This window comes from Syngnathoides biaculeatus, chromosome 21 (assembly GCF_019802595.1).
Source record: "Syngnathoides biaculeatus isolate LvHL_M chromosome 21, ASM1980259v1, whole genome shotgun sequence".
Taxonomy (NCBI): Eukaryota; Metazoa; Chordata; class Actinopteri; order Syngnathiformes; family Syngnathidae; genus Syngnathoides; species Syngnathoides biaculeatus.
Genome location: NC_084660.1, coordinates 236,658 through 254,177, shown reverse-complemented (window position 1 = coordinate 254,177; position 17,520 = coordinate 236,658). Strand labels below are relative to the sequence as shown.

Genomic DNA, 17,520 nt, shown 5'->3' with positions numbered 1-17,520 from the left:
TAAAAGAGCATTTTTTCAAACGAGTGTAATATTACAAGAATGAAGTTGTATTTTTCAAACGAAACTTCTTGACAGAGCACATTTGAAACAAACTGGACTAAAGTGCTTTTTCAATTTCTATGAAAGTAAATCAAATTCAAGGGGATAAGAAATGAAATGTAAAATATAACCGGCGAATTCCATTGTAGGAAATGAATCATTTATGATCATTAAGAAATGATTTTAAAACGCCCAGTAGCGGGGGAGGGAAGTCAAATGTGGCTCAAAAATGACTTTCTGCCCTCGTGAAACTTTGACTTTAATGACGTTCCCGTACGTCGGACTTATTATCCCGACCAAGTTCGCCATATGACTTTATTCCCATACCAATAGATAGAATATGAATTTATCGTCTGGTACAACCGGTTTCTTGAAGATCACGTCAAAACATTTCTCCTTGGTTTTGGAACATTTCAAAATTTCAATAATTAGCCACTCGGCTCATACCACCATCAACTGCTTTTAACCAGTCAACATGGCTCCTCCATAAAGATAAAAGCCACGTCTGAATTATTCACGGAATTTCATACGAGTCCTGCAAGGCGGCAGCGGCGTTCTCTAACCGCCGAGTTTCAAACGCGTCGCCTTTTGCCCAATTTGTGCGACGGGATGAATGCGGGCTTGTGTCACGGAGGAAGGGGGGGGGCGGTGCACTGTTTATTGAGCGCCTCGCAATTTGGGGGAGCGTCAAGCGGCGGCTGCTTTTAAGAAACAAAACAAACATCAACAAGCCTAATAAATACTTTGAATGTGAGTAAAGTTGAAAGCCTGCAATTACTCATTACGGCGCTTTTTCAGCAAGCGCAATTCTTTCTGGGATGCTGCCTGTCTTCCTTCAAATTAAATTCAACAAAAGAATCGTCTTTTTTTTTTTTCCCCCGAGAGATGCTGTCACTTAGTGGCCTTTTAAAGTTTTTTTTTTTTTTTTACATTTTTTTTGTGTGTAATGAGCATGTTTTAATTTGGAATGCTTCAAAAGCATCTATTTCCACATTATGTTTCAGCTATTGCAGGTTCAGTATGTTGTTGTTTTTTTGGGGGGGACTGGACCTCCACATTGGATTATTTTTATTTATTTTTCTCCCAAATTTTTTCAAATTTTTTTTTTTTTTTCAGGAACCAAAGCCCAAAACGCTATTTGGTGGCTTATTCAAGTATTTTATGGGTTAAAATGTTTTAGCGCTATCTTAGTGCTACAGTTGAGGAGCTTCATTTTTGTTTGACAACTTAGTGCATCTGTTGGACATTAAAATCTAAATAAATAAAGCATATTACCCTGTATCTACATATTTAAGCTAATGTGCGATGAAAAACACGGAGCTCTAAATTGTTGGGCATTTTCCGCCTATCAAATCCGCGCATATTCAAATTAGTTACTTAGTCGGAGTGTAGAAACTTGCTCCAAAACCACATATTGACCATTTCGATCTGAGCCAATGTTAACTTGCGTTCATAGCGATGACCCTGATGAGCATTTTGTCCCGTGACGTGTCGGGGGGGGGGGGGGTGTTACATTAGCGCATCCCGTAGCTGCTCCCGATGCTCTTTTTGCTGCACGGATGCACTAATGGCTAACATTAGCGCTTGGGTTTCATCAGTTGCATTGTCGGTCCAGTTCTCGCCCTCACCCCCTTCCCCCCAACCCTGCCTCCCCCACCCCCACCCCACAATTAATGATCATGTGATCATTTGGATGTTAATGGCTTTCGGCTACATCTGCCCAACTGATGTGTTTTCTCTCTCTTTCTCCCGCTCTGTCTCAATTTATCCACCCACCTATACCTGTTCCTGCACCCCCCCCCCCTCCCTGCCCCCCTCCCAACTTTGCTGTCCTACTCTGTCTTCTCTGGCTGCTGCAGGGGCAATGGCTAACCATCTTATACCTAATGCACTCCTACGTCCTCATGGCACTAACAATCCGTATAATACATTGCTCGGGGAGTCGGCAGTGTATAACAACCCTCTGGGCATGTACAACGCGCAAGGTGTGCTAGCTTCTCTTCATTCTTTCCGCTAGAGCAGTGTGTACCCCCCCCCCTTCCCCCACTTCATCCACCCCACACACCCAAAAAAATCAGAATAAACTTAAATGGGCACTAACTTTCTACGCTGCCCCAGATTTTTGCTCGATTGCCTTTAAAATGAAACGCATGCCTTGGCCACTGTTTATGATCGCGCACGTGAATTATGTTGTGTTAGCGCTAGCGTAGCATTGGTGTCCAACGGAAAGCATGTTTCTCCAATTGTTGACGATACTGTGCATGGACAAAATAGCTTCATCACGATTGCGATACACAACTTTTGTAGTATGCAATGGCGGCGTAACTTGCGAGGACACCTCTCGCGTTGTGTTGGCACTAGCATAGCAACGGAAAGGTTGGATCTTGGTCATTTTCCTCAAATTTGGCCAAAAAAAAAAACAGTAAAGACATGTTACAAAGAATTCTAATTAAGCATTGTTTAATGCTGTGGATACAGAGTGACTCATTACACTCTTTTCTTTATACATTGATAATAACACAAGACACACAGTTGCTCTGACACTTTCACAAATTCATACATAAGATATCTGATGAATACAACAGCAGCATCAATGTTGCTGTCTGTCATTGTGAGAATGTAAATTTGGCCGCCACACGCACTGGTGACCACAGATCCCTCTGGTGTATTGCATCAATACAATTTGGTTCCCTCCAGTGGTAAGAAAATATCTTTACAGTTATCGATCGAATCATAGGAAAATGACCCGCATCCTGTTGTTTATGCAACTGTGTGTGACTAGAACAGCTTACGTTTTGGTTAGCATTAGCATAGCATTGGCATAGCGTCATTTTGGGTGTGTGCGTTTCGATTGGAGCTGTCACTGTTTTGCTTATTGTCTGCTCTTCTTCCCTTCATGCTGTCCCTTTAAGAGCCCTACAGAGAGACAAGTATGGGAGTCAAACTAAACATTGCATATCAAATGTAATTGACTTTTGGCTTTTACTTCTTTTTCAGTCTGTGCTGACAAAATCACGCAACAAAGGCCCCCCCCCCGCACCCTCCCTCCAAAAAAAAAAAAAAGAAAAAAAAAACAATACGCAATGGCTCTTTTCATGCCATAAAAACAGTCGCCGTTTATAGACAGCCTGGCGTTTAAAAGGACGAATTGACTTAAATTTTATTGGGGGTTGGATGTTGAACAGTCGCCTTTGTTCGTGCACTTTGTATTGTAACTAACGATGCTATTAAAATGCTCCGACGGGACAATATGGCTGGGTCCAGATTGACTTCTCGCCTTTCCTTATTTTTTTCAAATTGTCTCATTTGCGCGTGGTTGGTGCTGTTGTGCTTTGCTTGAGCTTTGCGTGAATATTGGCGTCCCCCAACCCTTCAAACATAATTTGACGATAGGTTTCAGATGCAGTGGAACTTCTATGGTTATGGTTGATTTCTATTTTCAGATCAAGCTTTGCTTAACATAAACACGTTTTTTTTTTCTCCATTAATTAAAAGCATGTACTACACGCATACAAATGTACATATTTTCATTCCGAGGGGAGAGCATGACAAAAACCGCCGTCTCCAATTAAAACCTCCCCCCCCGCCCCCCTCAAAAAACACATTTACCTCCATTGATTCAGGCATAACCTTGAATATTTTCTTTGATGCATTCTCCAACATTAGAGGTTCCATTGTATACGACTGGAGTATCGATATAAGGTTTTAATGGATATAACCGTGTTTTGTGGAGGCTCCTCGTTTGCAAAAGTGCACTCGAGCCAATCGTGGACGGCATTATGTACAAAAAAGATCTTCCAGTTCAGGACCGATTTCCGACTAAAAGCGGCGCGCAATTTGATGGGTGTTATTTGCGCGGCAATTACGTGTCATCAGCCTTTAACACGGCCGCTGTCGCTTGTCATTCCAGAGGGAATCCTGAACAATGCCCGGGATACAAGTGTCATGGATACACTACCACTGAATGGTAACCACGGCTACAGCATCGCCAGCGTCGACTACATGAGCGACTGCGTCCAGATCATTGAGCGGGGCTACAACCACAAGGAGACCACCCTGGAGAAGAAGATCCTCAAAGAGTTGGCCTCCAATTACATCCCTTCATACTTGAACAATTCGGCGGAGCACAACCGCAACCTGGTCAACAAGTTGGTGAACAACGTCAGCAACGGGTCCAAGGAGAGCGGCTACGCGTTGGGGCTGCGAGCGGCCGTGGGCGTCAACTCCGAACGCGCCACCTTCGGTGCCCGTCCCGACGACGGCCTGGGCTTGGATTCCGACGTGCCGCTCTTGCCTCAGAGAGCGCTACCCCAGTCGGACCGCTCGTTCGACCGCTCGCTCAAGTGCTTGCACCAGCCGCCTCCGCCGCCCCTCCCGCTACCCCATCGTCCCTACTCGGCCGCCCCCGCCTCGTCTTCCCGGCGGAGGATCCCGCAGGAGAATAGCGAGAGCTTCTTCCCCCTGCTCAACGACGAGCACACCGAGGAGGACGAGGGCTCGCCACCGCCCCCCGCTCACCGCCAGAGAGACTCGCTGTACACCAGCATGCCCATGCTCCCGGGGCTCCCAGCAGGCCCCAAGGACGGGGGCGAGGCTAAGAGTCCCGGGGCCAGCTCGGACGACGTGTACTACAAGAGTATGCCCAACTTGGGCTCCGGGAACCACCTTCACCAGCTGCACTCCTACTACCAGCTGGGACGCGGAAGCAGCGACGGCTTCATCGTGCCCGCCAACAAGGACGACCTGTCCCCGGAGGAGCCCCTCCAGGAGCCCTCGCACTTGGTGACCAGCCTCTAGACCCCCCCCCCCCCCTGCGAGGTCTCCCCAATTTTTTTCCTCCATCAGTCGTCGGCACTTTGTTTTTATCGCCGTGTCTCTGAGACTAGCGTTGCGAGAGAACTGCGATAAAAGGGAGGGGGGCCCAGCGAAAGACGTTTGACCTCCCCCTCCTGTGTCGGATCATCTGTGTGAAAACTTAAAGGATGTAATCAGACCCAAACAAATGCAAACTATAGACAAAGACTATTTTATTATACACATTGAAGATTCTTCCCCCCCCCCCCCAAGGATTTATTTGGCACATTTTGTTCGCTGAAGTAACAGCAAACAAACAAAAAATGTGAAAGCGTAGCTGCTCTTTTTTCCTTTGTCACATAATAAAAGGGAGGGGGGAAAAATGATTCGACGTAAATGTACAGATAACTAGCTAAGCTTTTGTTGCGGACGACCGACCCCCGCGTCTCTGTTGTACGTGTGAGCAATTTTTGTTCCCCTGTTCTTTTGTCACACACGCATATAAAAAAAAACAAACAAACAAAGAACATTTGGTTATTTGTGCAACGTCTTTGTTTTCAGGTCTGCGTTTGGTTTCTTCCCTCCTTTTCAGTGTAGATAGCAGATTTCTGTTCCAGTGGTGTCCCTCGGAAAAACGTTCACGGTGCGGAAGAAACTGGAGCACTGATGAGCACTTAGGCACTTCTTGTACAATAATGGCTGTTGTACTTATTAAAGAAAAAGCTTTTGGAGTGATTAAAAAAAAATACATTTTGTCTTTTATTTGTTTACAAATAAAATGGACGTTCACTTAGCATGAGGTGAGTATCCTTTATTTTTTTTTTTTTCAACAATACCATTGGGAGAATTTTTTTAACATACAAAAAAATAATTTAATCGTGAATTTATTTTTGAAGTATGATTAAAAAAAAAAATCAACATCGGTAATTGAAAGTTATCGGAACGTGGCAACCCTTCATTAGCAACACTGCAATCACCTGCTACGGAAGTGACTCATCATTGTAATACTGTAAGCGTCATTGTAATATTGTATATTATTATATATTAAGCTTTCAAAACGCACTTTAAGACGTTCATGTTGTGATAGCTTTCACATTTTCATATTTGCTGACAGTTTTTCTCCCCCCCCACCCTCCAAACCAGTCTGCCTGCTAGCTTCAACGCTAGCCGAAGAAGCTTCTGAGAATTCCATTATGTGAGTACATTTACAGTAATTACAGTAATTTTTTTTTTGCCATATTAACGTATTGTGTGAGGCGAAGCACTGTGTACACTGTTTAGTTAAATAACGCAATACTTCGAAATTAATTCCGAAACGTCACATTTTGGCATTAAACCGTTAGCACGGTAATAGCTAATGGCGTAAGTGACATGGAGATGCCTACTGAAGCTTGCTTCTCCTTTTTTTACGCCCAAATATGGAAAGTGGTCTACGTCACCTCCTGGGTGAGCTTGTGAAGTGCTCGGGATTTATTTTATTTAGGTATTTTTATGACAAAACATGAATCAAATGGATTGCTGTATGTCCTCCTGGTGTCAAACTAAGGCACGAGGGTCAGAGCTGGCCCGCCACATAGTTTTATGTGGCCCGCGAAAGCAAATTATGTCCATAGACTTCATGTTACTTGCTACAATACTAAAATTCAAATTGTCTTTTGATTAAATTTGATATATTGAAAGCATTTGCTTAGAACAAGTTAACTTATAGTTGAGTGTCTTCTGATTTCAAAACTAGTTGTCCATCAATTTGTTGTTGACATGTAACGATATGATACGCTCTCCAGCTGCCCCCAACGTGCCACCCATAGGCTTTCTTCCCATTTATGATTATTTATATAATGTTTTGCCAACAACAAGAATTCAAATGGGAGTTTTGCTCGATTTCCTTGATGTAGAATTGGGGTGCGGGGGGGGGGGGCATGTATGCGGCAGGCATCATCGTGGTTCGATTTGAGCAGTTATCTACAACAACACCTGCTTGTTATGAGGCCACACTGGAGCAAAAATGAAATGACACATGTCATACTGTCTGTGGTGCGGGGAGGGGGGGGGGCGGCAAAAAAAAAATCAATAGCTGAGAATGTCGGGCAGAATTCCAAATGAAAGGTGAATCAATGTCATCTTGCCCTTTGTGAAGTGGGACAACGTGGAAAAAAAAACAACATTAAATAAGTATTCTTTTTTTAATTTATTTTTTGCTAGATAACATTGAATGTGGGTAGAGCAGCCAGCTTTTTTTCCCCCCACAAGGTCACGGAAAACAATACGCAACGAAGGATACAGAAACGTGGGTAGAATACTCGTGTAAGAATTGGGTTACTAACCTAATTTTTTTTAAAAAATGGTCAAAAATACTCATTAAGCAAAGGAAGAAGATTTTGCAAGGTTGTAAGATATTTTGTTGTCACTCTTTTGGAGATGGTCAAAAGTCATAATTAACAGGGTAAAATGTTTTTAAAGAGTTGGAGGAAAAAAGAAAAAGTCTACATTCAACGTTTTAAAAAAGCTACTATTTTGCACGAAAAGTATAAATCATCAAGAAAGAAAAGTCTCAAAATTAATGGCAATAAAATAATTTTGAAGTGAAATAATTTGCTTGTAGAGAATGTAATCATAATAATGCAGCCCTATGGGGGCACAAACCAGTGCAATCTGTAGGCCGGTCCCAAGCCCGGATAAATGCAGAGGGTTGCGTCAGGAAGGGCATCCGGCGTAAAAACTGTGCCAAACAAATATGAGCGTTCATCTAAAGAATCCCATACCGGATCGGTCGTGGCCCGGGTTAACAACGCCCGCCCCCGGCACTGCTAACCTGCAGGGCGTCGGTGGAAATTCAGCTACTGTGGGTCGAAGACAAAGAAGAGGAGGAAACCGGATCCAGCGTCAGAAGAAAAAGAGGAATACACAGAGCCTACAACTGAGTGTAGGGACTTTGAATGTTGGGACTATGACAGGAAAAGCACAGGAGTTGGTTGACATGATGATTAGGAGAAAGGTTGATATTCTGTGCATCCAAGAGAGCAGGTGGAAAGGTAGTAAGGCTAGAAGTTTGGGAGCAGGGTTTAAATTATTCTACCACGGAGTAGATGGGAAGAGAAATGGAGTAGGGGTTATTTTAAAGGAAGAGCTGGCTAAGAATGTCTTGGAGGTGAAAAGAGTATCAGATCGAGTGATGAGACTAAAATTTGAAATTGAGGGTGTTATGTATAATGTGGTTAGCGGCTATGCACCACAGGTAGGATGTGACCTAGAGTTGAAAGAGAAATTCTGGAAGGAACTAGATGAAGTAGTTCTGAGCATCCCAGACAGCGAGAGAGTTGTGATTGGTGCAGATTGTAATGGACATATTGGTAAAGGAAACAGGGGCGATGAAGAAGTGATGGGTAAGTACGGATCCAGGAAAGGAACTTTGAAGGGCAGATGGTGGTGGACTTTGCAAAAAGGATGGAGATGGCTGTAGTGAACACTTATTTCCAGAAGAGGGAGGAACACATAGTGACCTACAAGAGCGGAGGTAGAACCACGCAGGTAGATTATATTTTGTGCAGACGATGTAATCTGAAGGAGGTTACTGACTGTAAAGTAGTGATAGGGGAGAGTGTAGCTCGACAGCATAGGATGGTAGTGTGTAGGATGACTCTGGTGGTGGGTAGGAAGATTAAGAAGACAAAGGTAGAGCAGAGAACCATGTGGTGGAAGCTGAGAAAGGAAGAATGTTGTGCGGCCTTCCGGAAAGAGGTGAGACAGGCTCTCGATGGACAACCGAAGCTCCCGGAAGACTGGACGACGACAGCCAAGGTGATCAGAGAGACAGGCAGGAGAGTACTTGGTGTGTCATCTGGTAGGAAAGGGGAGAAGGAGACTTGGTGGTGGAACCCCAAAATACAGGGAGTCATACAAGGAAAGAGATTAGCGAAGAAGAAGTGGGATACTGAGAGGACTGAGGAGAGGCGAAAGGAGTACATCGAGATGCGACGTAGGGCAAAGGTAGAGGTGGCAAAGGCTAAACAAGAGGCATATGAAGACATGTACACCAGGTTGGACACGAAAGAAGGAGAAAAGGATCTCTACAGGTTGGCCAGACAGAGGATAGAGATGGGAAGGATGTGCAGCAGGTCAGGGTGATTAAGGATAGAGATGGAAATGTGTTGACTGGTGCCGGTAGTGTACTAAATAGATGGAAGAATACTTTGAGAAGTTGATGAATGAAGAAAATGAGAGAGAAGGAAGAGTTGAAGAGGCAAGAGTGAAGGACCAGGAAGTGGAAATGATTACTAAGGGGGAAGTCAGAAAGGCACTACAAAGGATGAAAACTGGAAAGGCAGTTGGTCCTGATGACATACCGGTAGAGGTATGGAAGCAATTTGGAGAGATGGCTGTGGAGTTTGACCAACTTATTCAACAGAATACTAGCGGGCGAAAAGATGCCTGAAGAATGGAGGAAAAGTGTTCTAGTTCCCATTTTTAAGAACAAAGGGGATGTTCAGAGCTGTGGGAACTATAGAGGAATAAAGTTGATGAGCCACACAATGAAGTTATGGGAAAGAGTAGTGGAGGCTAGACTCAGGACAGAAGTAAGTATCTGCGAGCAACAGTATGGTTTCATGCCTAGAAAGAGTACCACAGATGCATTATTTGCCTTGAGGATGCTCGTGGAAAAGTACAGAGAAGGTCAGAAGGAGCTACATTGCGTCTTTGTGGACCTAGAGAAAGCCTATGACAGAGTACCAAGAGAGGAACTGTGGTACTGCATGCGTAAGTCTGGTGTGGCAGAGAAGTATGTTAAAATAGTACAGGACATGTATGATGGCAGCAGAACAATGGTGAGGTGTGCCTTAGGTGTGACAGAGGAATTTAAGGTGGAGGTGGGACTGCATCAGGGATCAGCTCTGAGCCCATTCCTGTTTGCAGTGGTAATGGATAGGCTGACAGATGAGGTTAGACTGGAATCCCCTTGGACCATGATGTTCGCAGATGATATTGTCATATGCAGTGAAAGCAGGGAGCACGCAGAGGAACAATTGGAAAGATGGAGACATGCACTGGAAAGGAGAGGAATGAAGATTAGCCGAAGTAAAACAGAATATATGTGCGTGAATGAGAAAAGTGGAGGGGGAAGAGTGAGGCTACAGGGAGAAGAGATAGCGAGGGTGGACGACTTCAATTACTTGGGGTCAACAATACAGAGCAATGGAGAGTGTGGTCAGGAAGTGAAGAAACGGGTCCAAGCAGGTTGGAACAGCTGGCGAAAGGTGTCTGGTGTGTTATGTGACAGAAGAGTGTCTGCTAGGATGAAGGGCAAAGTTTTATAAAACAGTGGTGAGGCCGGCCATGATGTACGGATTAGAGACAGTGGCACTGAAGAAACAACAGGAATCTGAACTGGAGGTGGCAGAAATGAAGATGTTGAGGTTCTCGCTCGGAGTGACCAGGTTGGATAGGATTAGAAATGAGCTCATTAGAGGGACAGCCAAAGCTGGATGTTTTGGAGACAAGATTCGAGAGAGCAGACTTCGATGGTTTGGACATGTTCAGAGGCGAGAGAGTGAGTATATTGGTAGAAGGATGCTGAGGATGGAGCTCCCAGCCAAAAGAGCGAGAGGAAGACCAAAGAGAAGGTTTATGGATGTGGTGAGGGAAGACATGAGGGCAGTTGGGGTTCGAGAGGAAGATGCAGGAGATAGGCTAAGATGGCAAAAGATGACACGCTGTGGCGACCCCTAACGGGACAAGCCGAAAGGAAAAGAAGAAGAAGAAGAAGAAGAATGTAATCATAATTGTAGAGGGAAAAAGGTGTTTTTTTTTCAGAGATAGACCTTTTAAGAGAGTAAAGTCATATTTCAAAAATATAAAACATACATAAGGGAAAATGAACTTTTGTTTAGGTTGGTTTTGATGCAACTGGTATTGCTATGGCAACTTGTTCTTTAAGTGAATATATTTTTAATTACAGTGGACCCCCACTATTTAGCATTCATAAATTAATTTTTAACCTTAGCCCGTTATTTGGAGAAAGCGCCCTTTTTGTATTTTTTTTAAATCATAGATTTTGTGCACATCCATGGACAAAAAAAATATACATCTCATATTAACTCATATTTTTTTTCCTGGAAAAATGTTCATCTTTTAAAATTAAAGTATTTTTTTTCCTTTTTTCTGGGGGGGGGGAGTTATAAGTTTCATAGAATATTTTTTTTTCCTGGAAAAATGACATTTTTTCAATGAATATAAGGTCATGTTTAGAAAAAAAAAGTGTTTATCTTGCAAGGAGGAAATTGTCATTTGGGTTGTTTTGTCGCGCGCGGACGTCCAACTAGCGGTCCGACCAGTCGCCGGAGTCTGTGTGCGCCGCCCGTCCGTCTATCGCCAATCAACAAAGATAATCTTTTGAATTAAGAGGAAGTGGGGGGCGGGGGGGGGGGGGGGAGAAAAAAAGAAAGCCAGGGTGAACACTTTTGATGTGATAAGCAGCCTTTTGTCCACGCAGGCAATGTTATTTTAATTAAATATATGAACACACGGTCGCGGCCCCAAATGCCCGAGTCTAAATAAAGATAGCATCATCTCATCTAAACCGAACACCACCCACCCATACCCAACCCCCACCCCTCAGAGTGTTTCAAGGGCAGAATTATTTTCTATTAGGGCTCCTCTCCTCTGGGATCCAGCCAATTTTCTTTATTATGATAGAATCAGCATATTGCAGATGGGAGCGGGTGATAGCGGGGATGGCGGGGCCGGTGGAATGTTCATACGTGCGCAAGCGTGCATTTATCTAGTGGACAATGTAAGGCGGCCTCCTTTACACCGATGGCCGACATGACGGCCAAGCTTTTGCAAGCCATTCATCTTTTAACCTTGGCCCCTCGCAATCCTTTCACCAGAAACATGACAGCAGGATGTTGGATCCAGTTTGTATTACATTAGAGGTTACTTGAACTTTCTTTTATATGCATAGTGATGGAAACTTTTACATAAATGTCTTTTTTGCCCCCCCCCCCCAAAAAAAAAAAAAAAAAAGCTGGGAAAATAGCGGCGTTCTAAAACTTATGACTGGTAGCTTTTTCTGTGATTGGCTGGCAACCAGTTCAGGGTGTACTGTGCCTCCTAGCCGATGACAGCTGGATTTGGCTCCAGCGCTCCCCCCCGACCCTTGTGAGAATAAGCGTCTCAGAAAAAGGACAGATGGATAATACATGTGCAAATATTTTGTTTCATCAACAAAAAAAATGCATCTCGTAATCTTCTATTGAGTAATACTTTTTCATTGACGTTATTTAATTCCCGCGCGACGGTCTTCAATTTCTTTCGGTTCATAACGGCAGTCGAGGCTTCCGATTGGCGGAGGTGGCTCGCAAATGCGGTTCAGTGATTGTTGCCACGACAACGGCTTGTTGCGATTAGCACAGGGGACGACGCGGCAACTTGGAAAACACGCCAGTAAAAATGACGACGCGGGGGCCGTGAAGAAATACGAGCATTCGGCGTCGTTAAGCGACGGCCAATCTCGTCCGGGACGGATGTGAGTTATGGCGCTCTCGCCGCAGACTTCATATTTTTAGGGCATGATAAATCGCCAACTAAATTTTATTACAATTACATGAACTCGAGCCAAGAAACGACACGTTGAAATATCAGCGCACGCGTTAAATGTCACAGAAGAGAAGGAGCAAGCCTAGTTAAATATTGGACACAATAAGCATTTTTCAGTTGAAAGACATTTTGGAATATGGAGTACGTGAATAGGAAAAATTTGCTTATTTTTAAACCTATTTGCATTTTTTTGTCTTCTTTCTGTTGCCCTCGAAGATGGTGCCAAAATCCACGCTAATAGGAAATTGTTTGTTGAAGGGTTCCATCTCGACTGTGTGAAGATCATTGTACAAAGGAGGAGCCTTAGCCCGGGTTGTTAGCGGAGAGTTACACATATTTTTGTCTTTTTATTTCACTTTTATGCATGCACTGGCGCAAGACAAGCTCTCTAATTTCATTGTACATTTTCATACGAGGACCACATACTTTCCTTACTTTGCTATTACTAGCGCATCGACTGCCAAATAGAAAGCCGCACCTTTTTCCGTCTTATCTTGAGTAGTTTACCACTCCGCTTGCCCCCATCATTAGGGAAAAAAATTTAAAAAATGTGGATTTATGGACACTTAGTGAGTCACATGAAGAAAAATAAACAATTGGCGGAACATGCTAAAGGGCAGGAACCAATCCAAAAAAAAAAAAAAAGCAGTTCATCGACAACGTCTCCCCGTATTGTTTGGAAATGTCATGGCGGTCGGCAGGCGTGCTCAATCATTTCCATTGAGTGAAGTTGTTTTCTCCCTTAATCAAGCAAGAAAACACTCCATTGACCTGAAGCAATTACCTCAGGCACAATCCTCAATCGATACACTTGGCCCGATATGTTTGCCGATGCATTTCCTTCGCCGAAAATATGTTTTCATCGCATATTCAGCCCAATTAGTTCCCCCGACTTAACCTCACCACGGAGGTTTTTTTTTTTTTTTTTTGGGGGGGGGGGCGCTAAAGTTTGAGCCGGAGTGCTGTGAGAGTCCTCTAGATTAAGGATTAAGTCTGCATGTACGTTAACCTGCTGCGCCACCTTTTCAGGAGAATGTTTTTGCACTGGAGAGGTGGGGGGGACTACACCCGCCAAAAAAACAAACAAACAAACGAAAAAAAAAAAAAAAACCCCACAACAATATCATGTAACCGCGTTGATTTTCACGCCAAGTGCGTGCTTGTGCAAATGTCAGCCTTAATGGCCGTTCGTCTCGGTGAAATTGTTTTTGGAAGCAGCTCGGCAAGCTGTTGCCAAGGTGCGCGCTCGTCTCCCATCCAGCATTAACGCTCATAATACTGTGCTGGCGTCGCCGTTTTTGATCCCATTTAAACCCGATCTGCGAATAATCTGCAACTGGTTTAGGAAAGATGAGCTACATTTTTACGACAGTGAACACGTAAAGATTCCGAAAGGAGGAAAAAATAGTAAAACGAATGATGTCATGCATTGACTTGAACTTCTGAAGTTTTGCGCGACTTTAGAGATTTGAAATATTTTGGATATGCTGTTTCATTTTCGCTGTCGTGACATTCAGATTTTTCAGTTTCTAGGTTAATATTAGCACTACTGTTTTTTGGTTTTTTTTTTTTAGTGCTCCTGCAACTAACTACAGTACAACCTCTGTTCTTGACCGCTATCCGTTCCAGAAGGCGGTCGGTCGATTTGTTCGAAAACCGAATCGATATTTCCTACGTCTGCGTCCAGAGGCGACGTTTTACACAATAACAACGCGCGTTGTGTTATTTCTGGGTTTTTTTTTTTTTTTGTGGTGCGTTTGAATTTACAACAACAATGCGCGTTGAGGGTCAGCCGTTCGTGTGCGCACGTTTTCTTATTTCCGTTTTTTTACACGGTGCGTTTGAATTCACGAACAAAGCGGCTCGTGGGTCAGCTGATCGGGCCTCACGCGTTATTTTATTCCCATTTTTTTTTTTTTTTTTTTTTGCGGTGCGTTTGAATTCACAATAACAACGCTGGTCGGGCTGCGCGTGATATGTCATTTTCGGTTTTGTCGCAAGCGTTCAAGTACCGATTTTTATTGGAAAACAGAAGCAAAAAAAAAATCTCGAAATTTTCATTCGAAAACCGTTGTTGTTGAAAACAGAGTATTCACTGTACTTCAAAGTGTCTATGATTGTCTTGTTTCATAAAAATCCTCAAGAATGTCACATTTTAGTTGATGATTAACGTTAAAAGCATCGTGCATTTTTTGAAACTTAAGTACCTAGCCTAAACAAGCTAGTTTTAGCGACGGCTGCTACACTGTTAGCATGACGAATTTTTAATCGACTGTTGCTGAAGTTGAACCATTTCAGAACGTGCAATCAGATAAAGATCAAAAAAGAAGTGACCGCTTCACCTTTCGAGCCGAAACGCTCCCGACTTTTGAAAGTTCTCGTTTGTCGGTCTATGACAACAAACTGCCTTGACCTTAAAGTGTCTGCTAAGGTACGGCTTTCAGTCAAACGGGCCTCGCTTTGGTCTAAGTCAGAGCAATGAGCCCGGAGATGGCAGAGACCTATTTCTACTGACAACCCCCACTCTTCATCCCCTCTCCCCCCTCCCCTCCCCAAAAAAAAAAAAAAAAAATTCATATTGTGGACATTTGTGCTATTCTCCTCTCCCGGGAGGATCTGAACAAGGCGAGTATTTCTGCGCTTTGACGACGCACCCCTCGGAGCAGATCATGCAGCGCCGCTCCAAAATGGCCTTGTCTCGGCTGCAATTTAAGTGGACAAATGGTCCGGCCTGACCCATCTCTCTGTGACAGTTGCGAGTATTATTCCAGCTAGGCTGTCACACGTTGATCCCGAAAAGCATGGCAGCATCTTTAAAATCTCAACGAATATATAGGTCCCGAACTTATTTGATCAGTAATGCTAAATTTGAAAAAAAATCCAATTGTTTTCACAACTCTTATGATCTGAAAATGACCCATATTTGAAATCGTTTAATTTAAATAATTCTAATCTATTCACTCGTGAAATTGAATCTATGTTTGGCAGAAGCGCGGCGTTTTCCCGTTCGTATTTTTGCCGCACTTTTCGGCCGGCGCGTTCACGGCTAATATCCCCCGCGCTGGAAAAATGTTTTTGTTCACGGGCCGCCTGGCAGCGAGGTCCGACTCGTATTTGTCACAAGTAATTAATTCGTGTGCCGTAAAAACACCCGACGGGGATGATGGGAAAGGAAAGGAAAGGTGGCTTCATTAACCTCCCCGCGCTGCCCGCCATGCTTGGCATCTATTGCCCGCCTGCAGCACCTTCAAATGACGGCCAAACCTCCGCTACTGAAAAATACCGAAGGCTGCAAATAAAACTAAAACACATACACCAATACTTCTTCCACTACCTCAACTACTATGACTCGTGAGAATTGCAGTAAAAACTACGACTATTTCTACTGCTACTAAGACTGCGACTGCATTTAGTGCTTCTACTTCAACTTGTATTATTGTTATTATTAAGTAATTATATTATTCTTATTTGTAATGATGATAAAACTGGGCGGCACGGTAGATCAGATGTTAAAGCGTTTGCCTCACAGTTCTGACGTCCCGGGTTCAATGCCGGACCCGCCTGTGCGGAGTTTGCATGTTCTCCCCGTGCCTGCGTGCGTTTCCTCCGGGCACTCCGGTTTCCTCCCGCATTCCAAAAACATTGCAACATTAATACGACACTCTGAATTGCCCCTAAGTGTGATTGTCTCTCTCGGCCCTGCGACTGGCTGGCGACCAGTTCAGGGTGTACCCCATCTCCTGGCCGTTGACAGCTGGGATAGGCTCCAGCACTCCCTGCGAACCTCGTGAGGATAAGCGGTGAAGAAAATGGATGGATGGATGGATGGATGGATAATAAAACTTTAGTTTTATGACTTGTAGTATACACTACTTCAACGATTGTTACTATTACTAAAACCACCATTAGTAGAACCATAGTTCCTCTCTTGGTACTCGCAGTAATAGTAATACATTGGTTCACAGTATCCCGCGACGCTCGTGAGGATAAGCGGCTAAGAAAATGGATGGATGGATGGATGGATGGTTCACAGTAATTCTGCTTTTGCTGGTATTACTTCAACTATGGCTATAACTCCAGGCGGTACTTCTGCTTCTACTGCTACTCGCTGTACTTCTAGTATTTGTAATAATAAAAGTACTTCTTATATTTCTAGTCTACTCCTACTAGCAGAACTACTACTGCTGCTCTTACAACCGATTTTTGGAGCACTGCATGGTGTCGTAGTGTTTGTAGCAAAACTTGTTCCTGTACGCGTACTACGTTTTGCTTGTGAGCAGAGCCAGTCCAAATATCGTCTCGTGCCCTTCACCGTGTTTCCCAAGGCAGCCTTCTTCTCCTCCCCCTGCTCCTTCTCCTTCTTCTTCTTTTCTTTTTCGTTTCCCCCCCCCCCCCCCCCCCCCCCCCCGCCGCCGCATCCTTTTCCCGGCTCGCACTCAAGTTGCCGCTTCCACCCCACCCCCCTCCCCACGCTTTATTCTAAATTGACATTTCACGGTGCTTAATCTCCAAGGAGGTACAAGTGGTGCATTCCATCATGCTGAGTGATATGAAAAGCCCCAGACCTTCTTTCAATGGGACGTGAGAGACGGAATAAAATAAATAAATCACTATCTTCCCACAAAGCCGGAGTAGCAGTGGCATAACGGTGAAAGGGGTCATTTTTAGGGATTTCGGGGGGGACTTTTTGGTGGTGTGTGTGTCACAAGTGTTTGCTTGAGTGGGTAAAGAGTGCGTTGACAGCCAGTCTGGAGCTGCGTTTGCCGCTTTCGCTTCGGGCTCCGGGGGGACGAGTTTGACCCAGACGCAGACACGGTTGCCTTCGCGTAAAAAGTTATCTCACATTTTGATTGTGATTCGAACAGCTCCAAAAACGACAGGAAGTCATCCATCCATTTTTTTTTTTGCCGCTTATCCTCAGGAGGGTCGCGGGGGAGCGCGCTTGGAGCCTATCCCAGCTGTCAACGGGCGGTAGGCGGGGCGTACCCTGGAATGGTTGCCAGCCAATCGCAGGGGGCATAAGGACAAACAGACAATCGCACTCAAAATCACACCTTGGGGCAATTTAGAGTGTCCAATTATTGTTGCATGTTT

At 44.2% G+C, this 17,520-nt stretch overlaps 1 protein-coding gene across 2 annotated transcripts in view; it reads left to right on the top strand.

Moving 5' to 3' along the window:
* Nucleotides 1-5,556, top strand: part of LOC133494960 (adhesion G protein-coupled receptor L3-like) — a 125,612-nt gene extending 120,056 nt beyond the window's left edge. The window contains exons 29-30 of one of the 2 annotated variants that reach the window (XM_061809273.1): nt 1,899-2,024; nt 3,950-5,556. In XM_061809273.1, coding sequence (XP_061665257.1) covers nt 1,899-2,024; nt 3,950-4,836 — 1,013 coding nt within the window. In that variant the 3' untranslated portion in view covers nt 4,837-5,556. The remainder of the gene's footprint in view (nt 1-1,898; nt 2,025-3,949) is intronic. The other variant, XM_061809274.1, reaches the window with a different exon arrangement.
* The last annotated feature ends 11,964 nt before the right edge of the window (nt 5,557-17,520 follow it).